The following is a 19837-nucleotide window of genomic DNA, read 5'->3' as shown; positions in this document are numbered from 1 at the left end:
TGCTTTATCCTCCACATTTCTTGTAAAAAAAAAAAAATACAAAAAAGTACTACCATGAGTAGTAGTTTTGTAAACATCTGTCCCCATTTCCACATCACTATCACTAGTAGAAGGAATACTCCTAGATGTAGTTGAAGAGCTAATCGAGTTTGTAGATTGTGCTTGTGGCACCGTGCTCTGAATCAAATGATCGTATTTATTCAAAAACATAAAAACCCTACCATTTTGGTAATCCTGTTTATCTCTCTTTAAATTCCTTGCCTTTCTCTCTTTAATTTCAGAATAATACTATTAAGAATATCATAGTTATTTTTGTTGCTTCTTTCAAGTTCAGCTCCATGATTTCATTTTCTAGTACTGAAGTTTCTGAACTTTCCTGTCTGCATTCCCAATAAGAATATCCATGAATTTCATTGAATTCTATTTTAGTTCCTTATCCCATTGTACTAGTAGGTCCATATCTAAATCATCGTAAGTGGGGAAGATATGTGACCTGAGGACCCTAGGTATTCTGTTCAACTTCTTATATTGTTTTAATGTCTCACTATCCCACCACTTAGACATTTCATTTTTCTTTAATCTTTCTAGACTTAGACATTTTTCTCGTAGACCTTCCTTGCCTCCCCGATTTCCACCTTTAATTGCCTGTTGCACTGTATGTCCACTGTCTAGACGTCTGAATAATTCCTCTAATAACTTCTCTCTATCCCGTTTCACTCATCGTAAATAATAGATGTTTTCAATTGTACTCTGATTATAACAATATAAAGTACTCCCAGTAAAGAAGGGAGCTGCCACCCCTTTCTCATAACATCAGATAAAACCAATGGGGTGGTTTATCCGGGGTCTGGCGCTCACCTACATATTAATAGTATGTTGCTTCAATCTCCACCAGACTATGCTTCTCCTTATGATATCCGATTTACTTGAACCAGACGAGTGCCACGTGTGTTTGATTTTGAGGATAACAATTGTTGATTGTTATTAAGCTAGGTTTCTGGGGAGGTTTTCTTAGGAGAAGCACCGTCGGGTGGAGATAGAAGCAACATACTATTAATATGTAGGTGAGCACCAAACCCTGTAAACACGACCCCATTGGTTTTAACCAAACATAGAAAAAAAAAACTATCTCTTTTTTTTTAAATAAAAAAAATGAACACAAAAATAAATAAAATAAAAAACTATAAACAATGCCACACAGCTATACACTATGGCAAAAAGAAAATGGAAATAGCTCTTGGACAGGCGTAACTTATTGGCTTTGCCACAGCTTGTTTCGGTATAACAAGCATTTTTCAAAGAAAAACCTAGAAATACTAACCTTGCCCTCCTGAAAAAACTGCAGGGTTATCAAGTATAATTATTTTAATGTATTATAGCTTCAGATCCTTATGACTTACTTTTATTCCAATTTGAGTAGTGGTTGAAAAGTAAAGTAAATGTCTATTCTTAATGTATGTATAAGCTCAGACTTTTTTACCTGCGCAAAAGCTTAATTTTTGTGCCAAAGAGGACTAGTTTCCATAGTAGAGGCCAGGTCAGAGACCCAGATAATAATTTTGCTGGGTTCTGCAAGTCAAAGCTGGGTAAGAGCAACCAAGAAAAGCAGCTATATCCATTGTTGCTCAGTTCTTTCCTACGCCTAAAAAGAAGCTATAGGTGCATACATTCTTATTACTATGATCTTTTAGGATTAATCCAAAGTCATATACGTTATGCAACCTTTTTACCTCGGTCTGCTTGAATACCATACTTCTAGCTACCAAGATGGGTTGTTCACTTCTGGGTAGATTACAGGGATGTGGAATACCTATAGCCTGACACCCAGGCCATGCTGTCTGGGGTCAAGGACACCAAGTTTATGTTTTTTTTGTTTATGGCGCAAATAGGCCCAAAACCCTGCAGCATGAATCCTTTGCCTGCCAGTTTACAAGGAACTGAACTGTCTGCAGCTGAGATAATACTTGTGTCCCTATATTAATGTTGTTCTAACTTGCATTTATGGTTAATTAATGCAAAGCCTTTATTATTAGGGTCAGCGCTCTATACATGTTATAAGCTCACATTGCACTATTGTCAGTGGTTTCAGTAAAAAAAAAAAAAATGGGCACACACTTGAAACGTTTTACAATATGGGGCTACATATTGTGCTCCCTGGGTGCTTTGATTAGATGCAAATGTTTTCACAAGCTTGTAAGAAAGATTGATCATTCCTCACTTTCAAAAAAAGATGTTCAGAAGAAATGCAAATAGGAAAAAAATGTTTTGCTAAATTACTGTGAAGTTTAAGGTACTTCTTTGAAGAATCGTTCAGTAAAATGTGTTGAAGCATGATGGTAGTGCCAGAAAATATTCATAAACGTAAATCAGTGTTACCAGTTTCAATAAGATTATATGAAACATGAAAAGAAACAAGCATTGGCAAAGCCTACCAGTAGGACATTGATGGTCACTCTTTTGGGTTTGTCAATGTGTGTCCTGTTTTGACATAGCTTTTGTAAACCTTTATTGCTGTGGTAGCTACCAGGCCTTCACCACTGTAACAAACATTGGGAAAAAACTAAAATAATTTATGGTCTCAAAAAGCACACATTGCCACAGTAGTTCCCTGCACTGAACAAATCTACTTTAGGTGCCAATATGCTCCTTGTGGAAATGCAGAATGCTATCACTCACAGTAAAGCCAGCCAATAGATGGATTGCGAGAAACATTGATTTTTTTATAAAAACAGAATGTCTTGGTTAACGGCAGACCTAATTAGGGGCCCAGTTCTTTAAAAAAAAAAAAAAATCACAAAAAAATTGCAACCGTGGCACTAGTCTTTACATTAGTGCCGAATTATGGCTTTCATTAATTCACAAGAACTTACTGAGGTAGACAAGGAAATTCTATTCCTAGAAAATATTTGTGAGATGTATTTTAGCAGGAGCAAATATACATGTATAGAATTACTCATGTGAAAATCTATTGAGAATTTACAAGTTCACTTTCCCAGCAACCACTTTTTACCAACCCTGCAAGAACGTCCACTTCTGCCTTTGTCAGGAGTACATTTCCAACCTTTCTCAGTATGGGAAAAGATAGGAGAAAAGCTGGTGAAAATCCTTAAAACATGCAAGTTAGTAGGTTTGCACAGACTTGAGGGCATTCCAACCCTGGAACAATTGCTTACTGCTTCCTACAGCTGCAGTATGTAGATCTGCAGAAAGGTGGCAAAATAAGGAAATTGTTATTATTCAAGCCCCACTATAGTGATTAGCCCAGTGCGTCTATTAACAGAGCTCCTATATAATGAGATAGCTGCCATAATATGTTGACACACTACATGGTGCCAAACTGACAAGTCGATTTTTTTTTTATTGGACAAATAGATATATGAAGCAACCTGTCCCATGGACAAGCAAATATTTTATTAAATTCCACACCCCTGGATTAGAAAAGTTCATTTTAAGCAGTTAAGAAAAAAGTACACGAGAAGAATGAACAAAACTAGTTTCTAATTTCTTTTGCCATCTCTATAAAAACTTTAACAGTAAAGTGAAATTTATCTGGACCAGGGTTGTCAATAACAACCAATAAATCTGGCAAAACCTGTAACACTATTCCTTCTTCAGCCATATGGTTTTCCCTCACATCTGTGGAAGCTTACTTTGTTGCTCTGACTTGTGAAATGCCATGCCCGTTAAAGATTTATTCTGAGTATGTGATTGAAGATGCAGAAACATTGACTTCGTTGATTTATTTATTTTTTTAAGTTCTTGTGTGGGTAGGTGGCAGATAAACATCCAGCCAACGAGTTAGAATGGTTGTCACATTATTGCTTGAATTAATTTTAGCCACTGGTAATTACTTTGGAATGCAATTTGGTCCATCAAAAAGCTGTCCAATATGGCTCTTCAGGCAGGATTCAGCCACATACAAAACACACAACAACAATAGGAACAATCCAGTTTGAACTGCCAAGCCAAGACCCCAATCTGGATTCAGGCTATTTGTGCCTTGTCAGTAAGGTGTATCGGAACAGTGCGTACAGTACCTATAACTAGACATACCAAACACACTTTGGGCAAAAAGAAATAAAAAACACGACTGGTGAACTGCTTGAATTATTCTCAGTGACTGGTACTTAATCTGGGCCACAATCCAGTCTATTTTTTTTTTTTTTATTCCATCATGCCATCTCGGGCATATACCTGCCGTATAGGAACAGTATATCCAGAACTGCCAGGCCAGGAAACACAAGCAACCCCACACCGAAACTGGCCCATCTGGGCCTTATCAGTAAGGTCTATCTTGAATCCTGCGCCATAGCCAGCACGAAATTCACATCTGTGCATAAGATTCATAATTAGGGCATTTAAGAAACAAAATACCTAAACCAGCCAGGGATTTCTTGTGTTCCCAACCAGAAAGGGCATGGCAAATCAGGCTGGATTGTCCTAATAGAGCTGGACCAAGGCTGATATGCGTAAGGCATGTCTCTTTCCACAGTAGCACATAGTAAAAAACAATGGACGTGGAAAGCAACAAGAGAGATCACCCTACCCATTCCTTCCATCACTTTGTTTGAGCTATATTGATGGCATTGGCGGAGGGGAGAGAGGGTACTATTGTGTGCATTAGGTGGTTGAGGTTTAGGGCTCGGGGTGAACCACAAAAATTCACTAAATTAACCTATGTTTAACCCTGGGTAGCTTGGCACGAAAAGCAGTCAGGCTAAACTTAGAGACAATGTGTAAAGTGTCTTTGCAGCACACAACAGCAATAAAGTGACAACTCAACACAATAAACAAAATCTCAAACCAATTGAGAAAAATAGAGAACATTTTTATTATTTTACACCAAAACAACAAAAATCCAAGCAGTTGAACCAGAATTATGAATTGGTAAAGTTTACAGTTCAAAATAGGCCTAAATGATAATAAAATAGCACCAGCCACATTTATCCAGTCACCTTTAGCACCGCAACCAAGGGTCCAGGAGTCTATGGAGACCTCTTTGGGGTTCAGGTGCAGGTTCAAGATGGTGAGAGCCTGTTATATCCCTGTGGCTCTGAACAGGAGGCCAGCAAAACTAGCCATTGGAGTCACTTCTGGAAGTCCAGAGTGCAGGTGAAGATGCAGGGTGCCACATTAGGGCTGGCATCTGAAGGTTCAAAGAAGACTCCAGGCAGCAAAGCAGTCCTTTCAGGTACAGCACCAGTCTGGCAGAGTGCACAGCGGGTCACAGCAGCAGACAGTCCTTCGAGAGTCCTTCTACAGGCTTAGTAATGAACTGAAGAGTGGGTTTTAGAGCCCTGTGTTTATACCCTGGTACCCACCTCCTATAAAAAGTTAGGAGAAGGGTTCTTTGAAGATGCAGGACTTTTCTGCCTCTCCTGCCCTGGTTCAAAGCTGCCTATATTAACAATACCAGGTTTGTTAAGCCTATTGTGTGATGGCAGAGGCCAGCCTATTCAGGTGTACGTGGGGCTGTGCATAGCTCTGCACCTCTGCACCCCCCCCCCATTGTCAGTTAATGGGCTATTCAGGCTCTGCTAATCCCACTATTGCATGACTGTCTGGGGTGAATTAATAAAGTCTCAACTGTCACCTACACCCAGTCACATGACCTAAGGCAGGCTGCAAGCACAAAAGGCTTAGGGCAGGAAAAGTGGCATTTTTAAATGTGTACTGATAAACTCTCTTTAATGGTAAAGTCAGATGTATCATTACAAGTTCATACATACCAAACATGACATATCTACCACCTCTGGTTCAGGAATTACAGATTAATAAATCTATTGAGGAATCCCTAATGTTATCATAAGGGAGGGGTGGGCCTTACAATAGTGAAAAAATGATTGTGGAAGTTTTCACTACTAGGACAAGTAAAACTAAAAATTACATGTCATATCTTTTCATTTCACAGCACCCTGCCCTATGGGCTAGCTAGGGCCCACCTTAGGGGTGACATATGTAATAAAAGGAGAGTTTTAGGCTTAGCAAGGGGGTTTAAATGTCAAGTCGACATGGCAGATAGCCGCTGCAATGGCAGTCCTGGGATATGTTTCAAGGTGCTACTTAAGTGGGTTGTACAATAAGTGCTGCATGCCCATTGGTAGTATTTAATTTACAGGGCATGGGTATACAGTATACCACCCTAGAAGGGACTTAGATATAAATTAAATATGCCACTCCGGTATATGCCAATCAAACCATGAAATAAAGAAAACCTTTTAATAATCTAAATTGGATCACCATGCAATTACATTGTCCCTGCCCAAGGGATCCTATGTTCACTGATGTTTTTCTCTTGTTTGACTTTGGATTTAAATTTTGCCTGCACATTTAGTACAGAGTCGTGAATCATAATCTAATTACTCAGTCAGAGACAATCCATTTCATATCGGTTTAGGGGATATTTATGGCAAACACCCAGCATCCATGCACTCTAAAAAGGACTATATGAAGTCATTTTATTACTTACGACAACTCTATGGTAAATGTAGATGTTTGCTAGTGTCTCCCCCACCAGATTGTGAATTATTTGTGTTAATATATACTACCCATACTGCATATCATATTAGCATAATAACTTTATAGCTCTAAAGACACATGAAGGCAATCACAATATATTCCCTAATTAACAAGATTAACTTTATTTAATGAACAATCATAGTTCAATAACATTGGTTTGTTAAATCAAATGTAATCTTGTGAAGGACATGTGCAGATCTATATGAATGAGAACGAAACTGACCATGACTATAGTTAATCATTAACAAATAAATTACATAATATTTCTAACATTTAACTGTAAAAAACATTACTATCAGGGGTGGTAAATCCCTATTGCCCGAGACATGTTTATTATTGTCAGGGGCAAAAAGAGTTTCGATCAGGAAGGCTGAAACAAAACCAATGGTTGGAAGAACATTCCTGGACTCTAGACTGCGATTGGCTGAGGAAGCCCTAAGCCCACCCACAGCTAAAACAAGCCTTGCATTTGGAGAAACAGCCCACAGGAGGGCTTACATGTAGGTTATGTGCAAGGAGTGGCTGCTGGGTGGTGGAATACTAAAAGAAGCCTGTGTTTTCTTGAGACATATGGGTAAACCTCACCCCGGGAACTAAGAGAAGTTACAGAAGGAAAAAGGGCAACACAGCTTGTTTAGCACACCTCCAGCATTCTTTGCCAAAGCTGAGGGCAGGAACTTAAAGAAGCTTCTAATGCCAGCTCATTCGGTCCCTGGACTAAGTTACCTAGGTCTCTTATCCTAACCCCATTCCCTTCCCCTCTTTGATACTCTTTGCCACATGCCTTGATATCTTTGCCCCTGGTCTTCAGATGTGTCCCAGACCCCAGTAGTCCCACCCCAGTGTTCTCTGCTCCAATGAAGTGCTTTTCCTTTCCCACTGCCCCACTCACAAATGTGTCTTTAAAGCATGTCCATTAAGCCCTTGCTCTGTCTGACCTTTTTGTTCAATTTACTTCTCTTACTTCTACATTGTCTCTCACTACATGACTAAACAACTCAAGCATTTGTAGGTCTGATCATTTATTTACAATGATTTATGATGCAGAAATGCTAAAATTATCATCAGGTGACTAGATGGAAGGATCTCCGCTATAGAAAATGTCTCCAAAAGGCCCTGGGAAATATGTTTACATCCTTTGGTCAGATGATCATGAAGACCCATTAGGTGGCCATAAACCAGCAAGGGGAAAAAATGTTAGTTAATTTTACTGTCTTTGTTTAAATGGTTAATGCACAGTCCAGACAGGTGAGCTGGAGCACACATACAGCTTGTGCACCTATCATTGTAAAACTGTGCTTCTACTGCTCGGTCTGTTCTGCAACTTGTGTAATCTGGCTGGGGTTCACTGCATTTGTCAGATTTTATGTGAAACAGAGGCTATTAAAACGAGGTGCTGGGTTCTGGGAGATAAAGGCATTTTTACAGCTCATTGGTAACACACCCCAGTTAAACACCCTCAAGAGTGATGAGGCCCTTCCCCCACCGTGCCCTTCTGTGTAACACAGCATTCTAAAACGCTCAGTCTATGTATGTTTATAAATGCATCAATACGGACATCTGAGAAGTATGTGACACAGCAAGGGTGCAGGCCTGTCTGTACTGGAATGCTCAAGAACTGTTCACTGATCTCAAGGGTCTATGGCAGGAATGTGTTGGGCTCCCTGAACGGCAGTGACTGGAGAGATGCACTGTTGTCACCCTCTCCATCCCCTACCGCTGTGAGAATGCCATTCTAGGTAGACTGAAAATTACACAGATCAAATACTTGCATATCACATACTTTACCATCTAAAAGATCCCCTCACCGTGAGATTTGGGAGAGGAACTCTTTAGTATGTAGTTTGGGAATGTGCTATGATTGTCTTTTACTGGGAACTGATACACACCACTCTGCTGAAATTCTTAGGTAGGCCAACTGATTTTGTGGTTCTAATTTAATCTAATGTAATGCTCTTGATATAGGAATTAGTCCCAATGGAATACTTAGATATTTTATGCTATCTCACAAAAACTGTTAATATGTGTGTTCTTAGGAAAAAAAAAGAAAAATACTTACAAGACTTCAAGTGGGATTCCAAGTTGAAGATGCTCCTATAGGGACCTTGCAAATTAGCAGGTAAGCACCTAATCCAGCAACTGTAGTGTGCTCCCATTAATCTGTGAGGTACCCTGCAATAATTCCACACCATCTGGCACTAACCATAAAAAACAGCAAAGACCTTATGTGGCCCTTTAGAAGCATGAGGCTTTTAAAAATCAGAGGTTAAGTCTGCAGACAGCCAAGTCATTCACAATGTGATACAAGACACCTACTGCATTTGTTGCCATATTTAAGGGAGGGGAAAAAAAAAAAAAAAAAAAGAAAGGAATAACAGTAACGCAGATTAACATTTAATCAGTTCGAAAGTATACAGTGGCATGAACCTAAAGTCCCATTACACCAAGTCACTCTCATAACACCAAACATTTACTGTAGCCAGACCTAAACGGTTAATGTGTGTTAATGTCCACAGTGGTTATGAGCAATGGAAGTACTTCTTAGAGAGACTAAACTATTTTACAATTAAATTATTATAGAGTAGATAATCAATGTGTAGGTGGAGCCCTTGTCAATCTCTTAGTACTATTTAATTCAGCTCTTTCTCTGGTGATCGCATAAGCCCTCGCAGACAGCTGCGCTTTAAAGCCAGGCCTAAAACCAAAGGAACTTCAAATAAATAAAAGGGTTAAGAGGGGCAGCCAAAGCTCCTAAATACTACAGTAATGTACGGGAATCCATGTTAGAAAATACTTGCCTACAAGCTTTATAGAGTTTAACAATCCGCTCATAAAGGCATATTGGGTTTAATATATGCTCTTTACAGTGAATAGTTCAGATGCACTGCCTTTGGCCCATATTTTCATAATTAACAGAAAAGACCTATGGCACCAGGCTTAACTTTTCCCAAAAAGCAATCAGGTCTAGAGCCTTGCTATCTGGCCTGTCACCATAACCAACTCAAACCTACTGAAATTACTACAATCTGTGAATTACACCTACTATCTTCAGCAGAAGTACACAACTTCTGCCAGGCAAATCCAGTAGGGAGGAAGATCAACATGTGGAGAGAGCTAAAGCCCCTATCCCAGTAGTGCTCCTTACAGCTCTCTTTTGTTGATCCACAAAGTCTATCAACTCCACTATCAGACCACACCTTAAGACACTGCCTACTGCAGTGATCAATGAGAAGGTGTGTAATGTAATAAACGTACCGGTCTACAGGCTTTAACACAGTGTAATAACAGTTCAGTCTTGAAGGCCTACTAGCTTTAAAAGTATTTTTTACAATAAATAAATAAACCAAGCCTACTACCTTTGCTGTGAATTTTTAATCATAAACAAAAAAAAAAAAAAAAAAAACACAAAACGGTGGCATAACTTTTTTTTTTTCCTTCTTTTTAGGTATCCACTGTAGACAGCGCATGCACTGTCTCGAATGCACTCCCTTGCCTACTTTCTGGGCATCAGCCCACCCATAGGCTTCCCATGTGCTGGTTGAACATTATTCGTTCTCCCCTTTTGTCCAAGGCATACATGCATGCATCATGCCTCTTCCAGGGTTTAGCCCTCCCCAAGAGCAGCGACCAACTACTCCTAAACATCTGCAGAGACAAATTTTAGGAAATTGTTTCTGCACTACTTTTTTTTATTTTATTTTTTATTACTTTACAAGCCAACCTCATACCATCTAGTAACATAAGTCACGCTCCCTTCTTTCACCTGCCTTTCGTTCCTATTTGGATCCCTCTCTCTTCCATTTACACTTATTATTACCAATCAACACCTTTCAATGTTTGTCAGACATACACTAAAGTTAAAGCTGACTAGCGGTTGGAGGCCTTAAGCCCATAAAAGACAGACTAGTTTAAGAGACTTCACAACTCTACAAGAGTTAACGTAGCGGCCACCTTGCAATGAAGACTACAGTTGAGTCACTGTTACAAAAAAACAATTATAAAGCAGGAGAAGCCGGTAAATAAAGAAGTCATCCATCACTGATGTTCATAGGTACACAACTGTGTTTAAGTAGGGATAACAATCAGTGATCTATCGTAAGTCACCTTTTCTCAATAATCTTTTTGCAGCCCACAAATATAAATTTAGCTACACTTAAAATATCTGCGGCGCCTCAATGCTAAGTAAGCGATTCACTGTATAGTGTTCTTGACACTTATAGTTGCCATGGCTGCAGAAAAGCATCAATCTGCTCCATGGGCTCTGCCAGACAGACAATGGAAGGTAATAATAATAATAATAATAATAATAAAGAAGGGCATAAACCAACAGCACACGCTCCTGACAAAATGGTAGTGGGCGGGGACAGGTTGAAGACGTGCTTCTCAACTGGATACTTTAGGTTCCCTAACATTCCTACAGACAAGAACGGCTAGTGAGACCTGCTGTTGGACAACAGGTGGCGTTGGGTTTGGTTAGAGTTTATAGCTTTTATGGTATCTGCTGAGAAGAATAAAAGGGATATGAGACCGCAGTAGTGCTGGTAGTGCCCCTCCTACATTTATTCCCAGCTACTTCCTGGCCCTGTCCTTTAAATGGCCAGTAACTGAACAGTGTTACTTTTGCAGGGTTACCACACAAGTGGTGTCTATACAGTGAGGCACGAGACTGAGGAATAGTGGCAGAATGGTGTGGCATTACTTAGTTTCACAGTCAGTAAACAGGTTTGGACCCTCATTCTTGTTGCAGCAAGCTTTGTTGAAACACCTCTCCCCCTTGCCCATTAAATTTGATTTCGAACAACTTTCAAAACGTCTCTGTAATTAGGCTTGCCCATTGTCAAGACCGAATGGCTATGTCCATGCTTAACTAATAAATCTATCAAGCCATTAGCCTTTGTCACTGGCTTGCCACCATAACCAAGGCCTGCTGCAATCAGCACAACATTTCCGACAAACCAACAATAAGGAAACAAGGAAACAATAAAATTACAAAAATGTACAAAATTATATCTGCAAGACAATATACAAACCTTCCCAAAACAGCATTACAGGGATTCTCAAAGTGCAAACCTACAACAAGGGAAGTCACAGGGGGTATCCAACATTAAAATGCTTGCCTACTACGGTAATGTAAGAACGTATGCAACAAAATATCTATTCACAACCTTTAATGGTAGCTTACATAATGTTAAAGACCAACTGGCTTTAAAATATGCTCTTTATAAATAATAAAACAGAATTACTAGTGTATTATATATTTTCACAATACACAAATCAGGCCTATAGCCCTGTCGGCCATGCTGTTTTTAAGATATGCTTTCCCACAACACAAAAAGTACAATACAACCCACTCCTTCAGTGGAAGCACACTACTTCTTACAAAACCAGTTATCAAAGAACTCAACATCTGAGGGGAGCCAAAACCCATCTCAGTAGGGCTTCAGAAAGAAATGTTCATGTTGACCACATAAGGCTGTTCCGACCAGTGTATTGACAATAAAACCTACAGGGGATGATTCAATAAAGACAAAACCAAAGTAAATTCAAAAAGGTGCGAGAAAATGAAACCGAACAAAACCTGACTTCTGGGAAGTTCCAAATAGTGAAGGAACACTGTTATTTGGAGACGTGATTTACGGAGTACATGTTGGCAAATATAATGTAAATACATTTAAAACTCAGCTAGCCATCCACTAAACCGGAAAGGAATTCTCCTGCAGTCAACAAGTGTTGTCACTGTACTATACACGTTAAAAAAAAAAAAAAAAAAAAAAAAAAAAAAAGAAGGAGGAGGGAGGGAACCACACTTGACTGAAAGCTTGTAAGAAAAGCCTGTTTTTCCACTCCCTGTTTGACTTAAGCTAGGCACCTGTTAATTTTTGTCGGATGACTCAAAATACCCACGGCACAAGAAATGAATTAAAACAATGCATGATTATAACTCCAGTTCCACAGGAGGGTTGCATTAAAGTAACCCATAGTTCAACAAAATTGGTGTAAATAGGTTGATCACACCATTGTCCGATATTTACTTCAGTGTCGGATTCTGCTGGAAATGAAGCCAAGCACATCTAAGCTGTGTTCAAGTTGTGTTCATAAGGTAAGCAAATCCATTGGGTAAAGCCCAGGTGCCCAAATGAATTAGTGTGAGGTTTTTTTTTTTTAAGGTTTGGTCCATAGACGGCTTTATTAACTGTATTTCAAACCTCATGTTTTCCACAAAATGTGCAGTTTGAATGTGCTTGTATAGACATACACACGTATACTACGTAGAAATTGATACAGATGCCTTCAAGCATCCCTTTTCCTCCACTGGTATGCTCACGTTATCATTCACATTTTGATTCGGTCCATCATAGCTTTTGGCACTTTAACGTAGCCACTGTATCTTTTCAATTAAGGCGGCAGCATTCTACTTGCAAACGTGCACATCTGCCTGAAATGTAATTCACTTTCAATACCAAGGCTGGTAAGGAGTCTCTGTTACAAGTGTTTTTTTTTGCGAGGGGGTCATTGTTTACTTTTGTTTTGGCAAAGATAAACACTACCTGCCGAATGAAGAATTTTTTTACTTTTTATTACTTTTAAAATGCCATTGCCTACTACATACGTTTGCATGGATAAAATAACAAAAGGCATTGCAGGTCTGCCAATTCCAGACCTATAGAATTTACCAGAGCTTTTTAAACCAGTATTTCCCCGATGCCAACATGAAAGCCCTTGAAGGTACTAGGTATACTGCAGCTCAAACGTGAGAAATGGTGATCTGCCTAAATATTTTGTCTTTATAGCCCAGATTTTCAGCATGCTACACCATACTGAACAAGCATCGGCAAAGGCAAAAGGTCTGGCCTTGGCCGCAATATCAAATCGTTAATTTCCTTTTTTAATTGCAAAAATGTTACACTATAAAGAAAGGAAACACATACAACTTGTGGCTACCTCCTCACAGCCACCACATATTTGATTTTTAAAGAATTACATTTAAAAGACACCTGTTACTAGTTATTTTTTATACGAAAGGCTTTCAGTTGTGTCATGCATCTTGTTATTTGTGAAAGAGACAAGAATAAATCAACAGCCAAGTAAACTCTGCATTCACAAGCAGCTATAATAGTATGGAAACACATTATAACAGACGGAAAAATCACCACCCAACTGGGTAGCCAAAAAGCAGGCAAAGAAAAAGTTACCATTTACATGGCCCATATAAAATAACTTAAATTAAAGCACACTTGGAACCAGGTTTTATCACTGAAGAGAAAGTAACTATTTTAAAGTGGATGTGAACAATGTGCACAAGCTTAGTGAAGTCACTCTAAGTGAAGAGTACCGATGGGTAAAGCTGCCTGGCCACTGCCTCATACTATATACTGTGATTGGCGGAAGTAAAATGTGAATGAGAATTTAACTGATGAATCGCTGAAGCCCTACTGTGTACGAATATTATGCGTGAAGTTCTTGTAAAAACAATAGTCTGAAGAGACAGCTGATGCCATCTCAAAGAAAAGACCTAAAAACTGCGACACTCCAGGAAAAAATAAAGTATATTATTTAAGCTGTACTACTAGGAATCCTGTATTATTTATTTTCTTAATATACTGGCTCAGCCGATGGGCTTAATATTGTTTAAAAAATTAATTAAACTACCTGCTAGGTTTTCCAACTGACCTTGCACCAACCTAAGGCGCATCTGATTTGTCAAGCAAAATTAATGGCATTACTCATTCCATAGGAAACTTTTTCAACATCACTTTAAAACTACATGGCCTAAACATTTTTTTTAATCTAAATATAGCTCAGATAGACACATCATTTTGCAAACCAACACATTCTCAGTAGTCTTCAATTCATACCATACGTTGTTTAATTTTCGCAGGGAAAACATACATTTTTCTCATACAATTATCTCAACTAGGCACTGAAATAATTCTTCCTAAAATGCCAAACAATTTATCAGCTGTGACCATCTCTTCTCCTCAAGTATGAAACTCATTTTCAGGGCCCAGTCATTAAAAACAGATAGTATTACCAAGAAAAAAAATCTTTAGACATTAGTGTGATAGACCACTCCTTTTGCCCTTCTTAACTGTGCCTTAGTACCTGCCCATACATTTTAAAAAAGCACCTCTTGAGCAAACCACAATACAACAAAAAAAGGTATTTAGATATATATGTGACTGGAAATCTTTCCCTGTTATTTCAGCTGAATTAGATCGCTACGCGGAGAAAGGCTCAAGAATTAAGGACAGATGGTCTCTCTTTCCTTTGACGATTATTGGGAGGATAGTATTAGTTATGATGTCGATATTACCTTTATTTTTGCCTTCTAAATGTTCTTATTAAAATTAACGATATTTATTTTCAGGAACTTGACTCTCTTGTAAAGCTTCATTTGGAAAAAAGAACCCCCTAAGATTAATTTGCCATCTTGCAGCTCAACAAGGTTCAGGGAGGCCTAGCGCTTCCGCATATACGGATGTACTATGAAGCAATTTAGTAGGAAGATTATCTGAAGGCAAGGGAGCATTAAAGGATTACATTTTAAGGAAAATTGTGCAGGAATCTGCAATCAGTTTGCCAGCGTTTATATAAACTGCAAAAGAAAACAAGATATTTTAGGGGTTGAGGTACAGGATAACAGCCTTATACAAATATTACCGGATCCCATCAGGCTTGAACTACCAGCAGCGTTTAGAATGCAACTATTTTGGCCTGTGCTCATCAAGGGAAGCACTCTCTTTTTGGCCATCTCCTGGTTTTAAGGAGGGGAGGGTTTTTGTGATAAGGGGGAAAATAATAACCTGGGACAAAGTAATCTGAAGGTGTGGGGGCCAAGGTAACCTCTTTAGGTGGAGCTTTCTACAACTAACCCATTTTATTTCCAATTTATATGATCTCTGCCAGGAAGCACATCAGGTATTGCATGCATTGGTTTGGAGCAGGCTTATGGGTACAGGCAACTGGTAAGGGTTGCTGAATAGTATTTCGAGCCATGATGTAATAGCTGGGTCCTTTGAAAGAACTTATAAAAATAAAACTCAATGTTGACTTACAGAGGATGATTAGCAGGTTATTTCTGAGTTGGGGGTAAAGTCACTAAGAGCAGCAAATTTTCCGAGAACATTCTCTCTCTCGATGGTGGGCATGTTACACTCCTAATGCCCTGCTCAGGATATACCCGGATCTCCCTCATCAATGTTTTTGCTGCCTACGGGATGAGGCAGGGGATTGGCTCCATATGTGCTCAAAACTATGCTATTTTTGGGAGGGGCTATTCTCAGCAATAAGTCAAAGAGTAAAAACCATTACAGTCCCCGACACTAGACTAGTAGTTTTTGGGGTGTCAAAGTAGAGCTGGAGAATTTGTAAGGCAGGACAGGTTTTTGTTTAAATCACATTAAATGTAGCCTGGTGCCTGATTCTTAAAAACTGGCGGACTAATCAGGTCCTTACATTGCAGAAATGGTGGGAGAAAATGTCAAGAACAAAACAATTTGAAGAAAGTGATGCAAAAGCGTTTGGGGGGGGGCGGGGGGGTATGCAGCGATCTGGTACCACTTCAAGTCCATTCAATGTACTCAGTCCTGTTGGCCTATTGTGAATTCATGCTAAGTAGTTTTTTTTTTTTTATGTGAAAGTTCCCCACTCTAGCTCTCATCCTGTATAGTTCACTAGAATATTTACTTATATTAGTTTGGCTGTGGGTTAGGTCCATTAGGAATCTGGCTAGTACGTTTCCATGCAACGGGAGGCGGGGGAAATCTAGCTGCACTTTGTTCTATTGCACTTTAACTAGGATTGGGGATGCCAGCTGTATTTTAATTCAGCACTTTAGTGAGTTCAAGGTCTTAACACTACTATAATTTAGTACAACATCATCTTACTTGAAGGATATTGAGATATATAATTGGCACTTTATAGCAAGGCTCCCCAAGCTGCTTTTACTGCATCATATCTCCCCAGTTTTGCTTTTTGTCCTCAATTGTTTTTTCTAAATTACAAAATTCGCATTTTATCAGGCAGTTAGGAACTTTGTTCTTTTGCGCTCTAAGCAGGATAGCATATACCAGCTGTATTTCTTAGTACTTGAGTGTGCATAAATCTGGTGCACCTTAATGTAACCTATTATAAAGGTCATGATCTTCTAAAGATCTCGAGATATACTACTGGCACTTCATAGTGGGCCCCCTCAGCTGGTATTTATGCATCATAACTCCCCGACTGTCAGAGCATGTTTTTCCCAAAATATGAAATTTCTGTTTTATCTGGCTGCTTAAATTAATTAAGTAAGAACGTTTCTGCCATGCCAGATCTATGAAAGGGCTACAATTGTCCTGCAGCATTACATTGTTTGAAGGAGTTCAAATTAAATTGTATGTACTGAATGCTTTTCCGGATGCACATCCGGTATGTTAGAAATAGCTAATTCTCATGTGATCCTGCTCTGTAGCATGCTTTTAAAATCAGTAGCCTGCAATGAGGTAAATGTATTTGTCTTTGAAGATTAATAACAAAACCGTTCTTGTTTGAGATTTTCAGTCAACGTGATATGATGTTACCGTAAAGCAACAAAGCCAGCACATTATCAAAACACTAAATATAAGGTAGTTAATACTTCCACCAACAGCCTGATTGTAAATTCAACATAATTTCTTCTGATCCTTTAGCTAACGTATGCCTCAAAACTGGGCACTTTAATGGTGGTATGCAGAGAAAATATGTACTCCTACAAAATCTGCAATCAACTGATCTTGTTAAACCAAAATATGGTTTCATATTACGGTTTGTACTAGAGTTATATTCAGTAAGACTACGTGATTTCCGTACACGGTTGAGTAATGGCCAAATAATAGTTTGTCATATGCTATCAGAGAGTAAAAGAGATATTAAAAAAATAAAATAAAAAAAACAACACACAGTAGTTTAACTTTTGCAACAGAGAGCTTCAGAATAAATGGAATTTCCTATGTTACGACATATGGGCAAATAAATTTGCCAAGGCTATTAGCTGCCATCTGCATATAGATACAACCTACAAAGTGGCCAATTGATGGCTGAAAAGATGCAATGATAGCTCAGTCAAATGGGCTTAGAACGAGCAGATTTAAAATATACATATATAAAAAGTATTATTCCCGAGTAATGGCATCAAACAGCAATATATTAGAAAACTACTGTACCTAACCATAATCCAACAGGTGGTAATTAAAGCTGTTGTATTCCCAGCTCAATCCTTTTGGGACTGCTGCAGTTTTCATAGGTGAGAAAATAAGTTAACAAAACAAGCATGTTAAAGCCCAGAGGCAAACTATTTTACAGTATGTACGTCTTATACGTTTAGATGTAAACCATACTAAGTACAGAAGTCGCTTTTAGATGTTAAGGACTAAATATTCCAGTGGCAAAAAAAAAAAAAAAAAACACACACACACACACACACACACACACACACACACACACACACACACCAACGAAAAACAAACGAAAAAAAAACAAAAAAACATGTACTACTCAAAAAAAAGATCTGTCCCAATTCCCTGTATTCATGTCTGACGTCAGAGCGTCTTTCAAATGTTATATCGTAACCAAAGTATCACACAAAATTATTTTTGAAATACAGCACAGAAATGATGTACTGATGAAAAAATAAAGGTGACAGCTGTGCATTTGACACACTGTCTCTCGCAAACGCCTCATTTGCATTCTGTCACCTACCAGGAAGACAGTCTGCCACCCAGGACTGATTTGTACCTGATGTTGATGACAGCAAGAGAGCGAGCGCCTGTGATTGGAGCCAAGCATTAGTAAGCTTCAGGCGACGGGTAGTTAAGAGGGCACCGACTGTAGGCGGAGAGGGCGGTGGGAACCCAGTCCCACAACCAAAAGAAGCAAACACCAGAGCAGCGGAATTATACCTCCGCATCATACAATCGGTACACATGCCCCCGATAAGAGAGTTGGGTGAAAGTTGGCGAAAGGCAGGATCAGTGCTTTAAATGGACCGATACTGAGTACCGGCACTTTTTGATTTTCCAGTTTCAAGCACTGGGCAGAATCATAACCTGTCATAAAAGAACAGTACAGCAAACCCCGAAAATCAACCACGAGCTAAAACTAATATAATGGACAGGGTCAAAAAGACCACAAAATTATACACTGCAGAGGAATAGTCTCCGCTCTCCCACCCAAAACACACACACACACACACACACACGCACAACACGCCAAAGGAGAAAACGCACCACAAAGCGAGCCAGGCAATACTCATAGGGCCAAGCGCTCCCAAAGAAGCAGCATCTCAAAGGAGACAGTCACAAGTAGCAACAACTAAGGACTGAAGGTCTTCGACTACTAAACTCGAAAGATCTCCACAACAGCAACTCACATACCAAGATACAGATAATCAATTAGTCGCCCAAGGTAACGACGTCCCAAAGCTCAGAGCACCCATAAGTCAGCACCAAAATGACTATAGCTCCGCCCACAGGGTGGAACTTCTCCGTGGACTGCACCCCTCTAACACCACCTCTTGTGGCCTCCCCAATAACCCTGCGAGTCTCACCTTGCGCACGCCTTTGTAGATATAGAAGTAGAGCTCCCGGCCCACATTGAAGCAGACCCGGTCCCCGTTACCAGACTGGTCGTTGACATTGACGAAGGAAACCTTGACGGGGTTGGAGCCTTGCGAGTTAAAAGGTACCCGGTTGGGACGGCTGTACTCAGAGTGGCTCAGCAGTTTGTAGAGGCCTTCTCGGGTGGTGAACTGGGTCTTAATCTCGTTCATCTCCTTCCCACCTCCCTCCGCCGCCATCTTGGGGAGCAGCATTCATCCTGCCCTATGCCCAACACTAACACAGCACGCACGCGCAAATTTCCTGTGCTCCACTGGTCAATTCTATCAAGACATAGAAAGGGAAAGGGGGCACAAATACGCCTAGCTCACAAGCCAATTATTTTAATAAAAAGAGGAGAAGGACTAAAATGGAAACGAAATGGATGTCACTTGCCAAATGACGACGTAAAAAAACGATGTAAAAGTTCAGGCCATCTTGGAATCTGGTAGTCTCATATCCACTACTGAAAATATGAAAACATAGCAATTGTATAATTGAAATATGTAACGAAAATAGGGAATCTACAGCACAGCTATCTCTAACTTAGAAATTGCACTATAATATATGCCTCTATATCTACTGAAACCTTACTACTAACTCCTAGCTGCAAATCACAGCGCCTTTTTGTAATAAACAGCAAATGGTTTGTTTTTAGATTTGTTGTGATTTAAACATCGACTGGACAAAAATAATGTATGTTT

At 39.4% G+C, this 19837-nt stretch overlaps 1 protein-coding gene across 2 annotated transcripts in view; it reads right to left on the bottom strand.

The window, feature by feature from the left end:
- WDR20 (WD repeat domain 20) overlaps positions 1-19403 on the bottom strand; it is a 232694-nt gene extending 213291 nt beyond the window's left edge. The window contains exon 1 of one of the 2 annotated variants that reach the window (XM_069208352.1): positions 19085-19403. In XM_069208352.1, the coding sequence (XP_069064453.1) occupies positions 19085-19348 (264 nt within the window). In that variant the 5' untranslated portion in view covers positions 19349-19403. The remainder of the gene's footprint in view (positions 1-19084) is intronic. The other variant, XM_069208351.1, reaches the window with a different exon arrangement.
- Positions 19404-19837: the final 434 nt, after the last annotated feature.

This window comes from Pleurodeles waltl, chromosome 9 (assembly GCF_031143425.1).
Source record: "Pleurodeles waltl isolate 20211129_DDA chromosome 9, aPleWal1.hap1.20221129, whole genome shotgun sequence".
NCBI classification, from domain to species: Eukaryota; Metazoa; Chordata; class Amphibia; order Caudata; family Salamandridae; genus Pleurodeles; species Pleurodeles waltl.
This window is presented reverse-complemented; position numbering and strand designations above follow the sequence as displayed.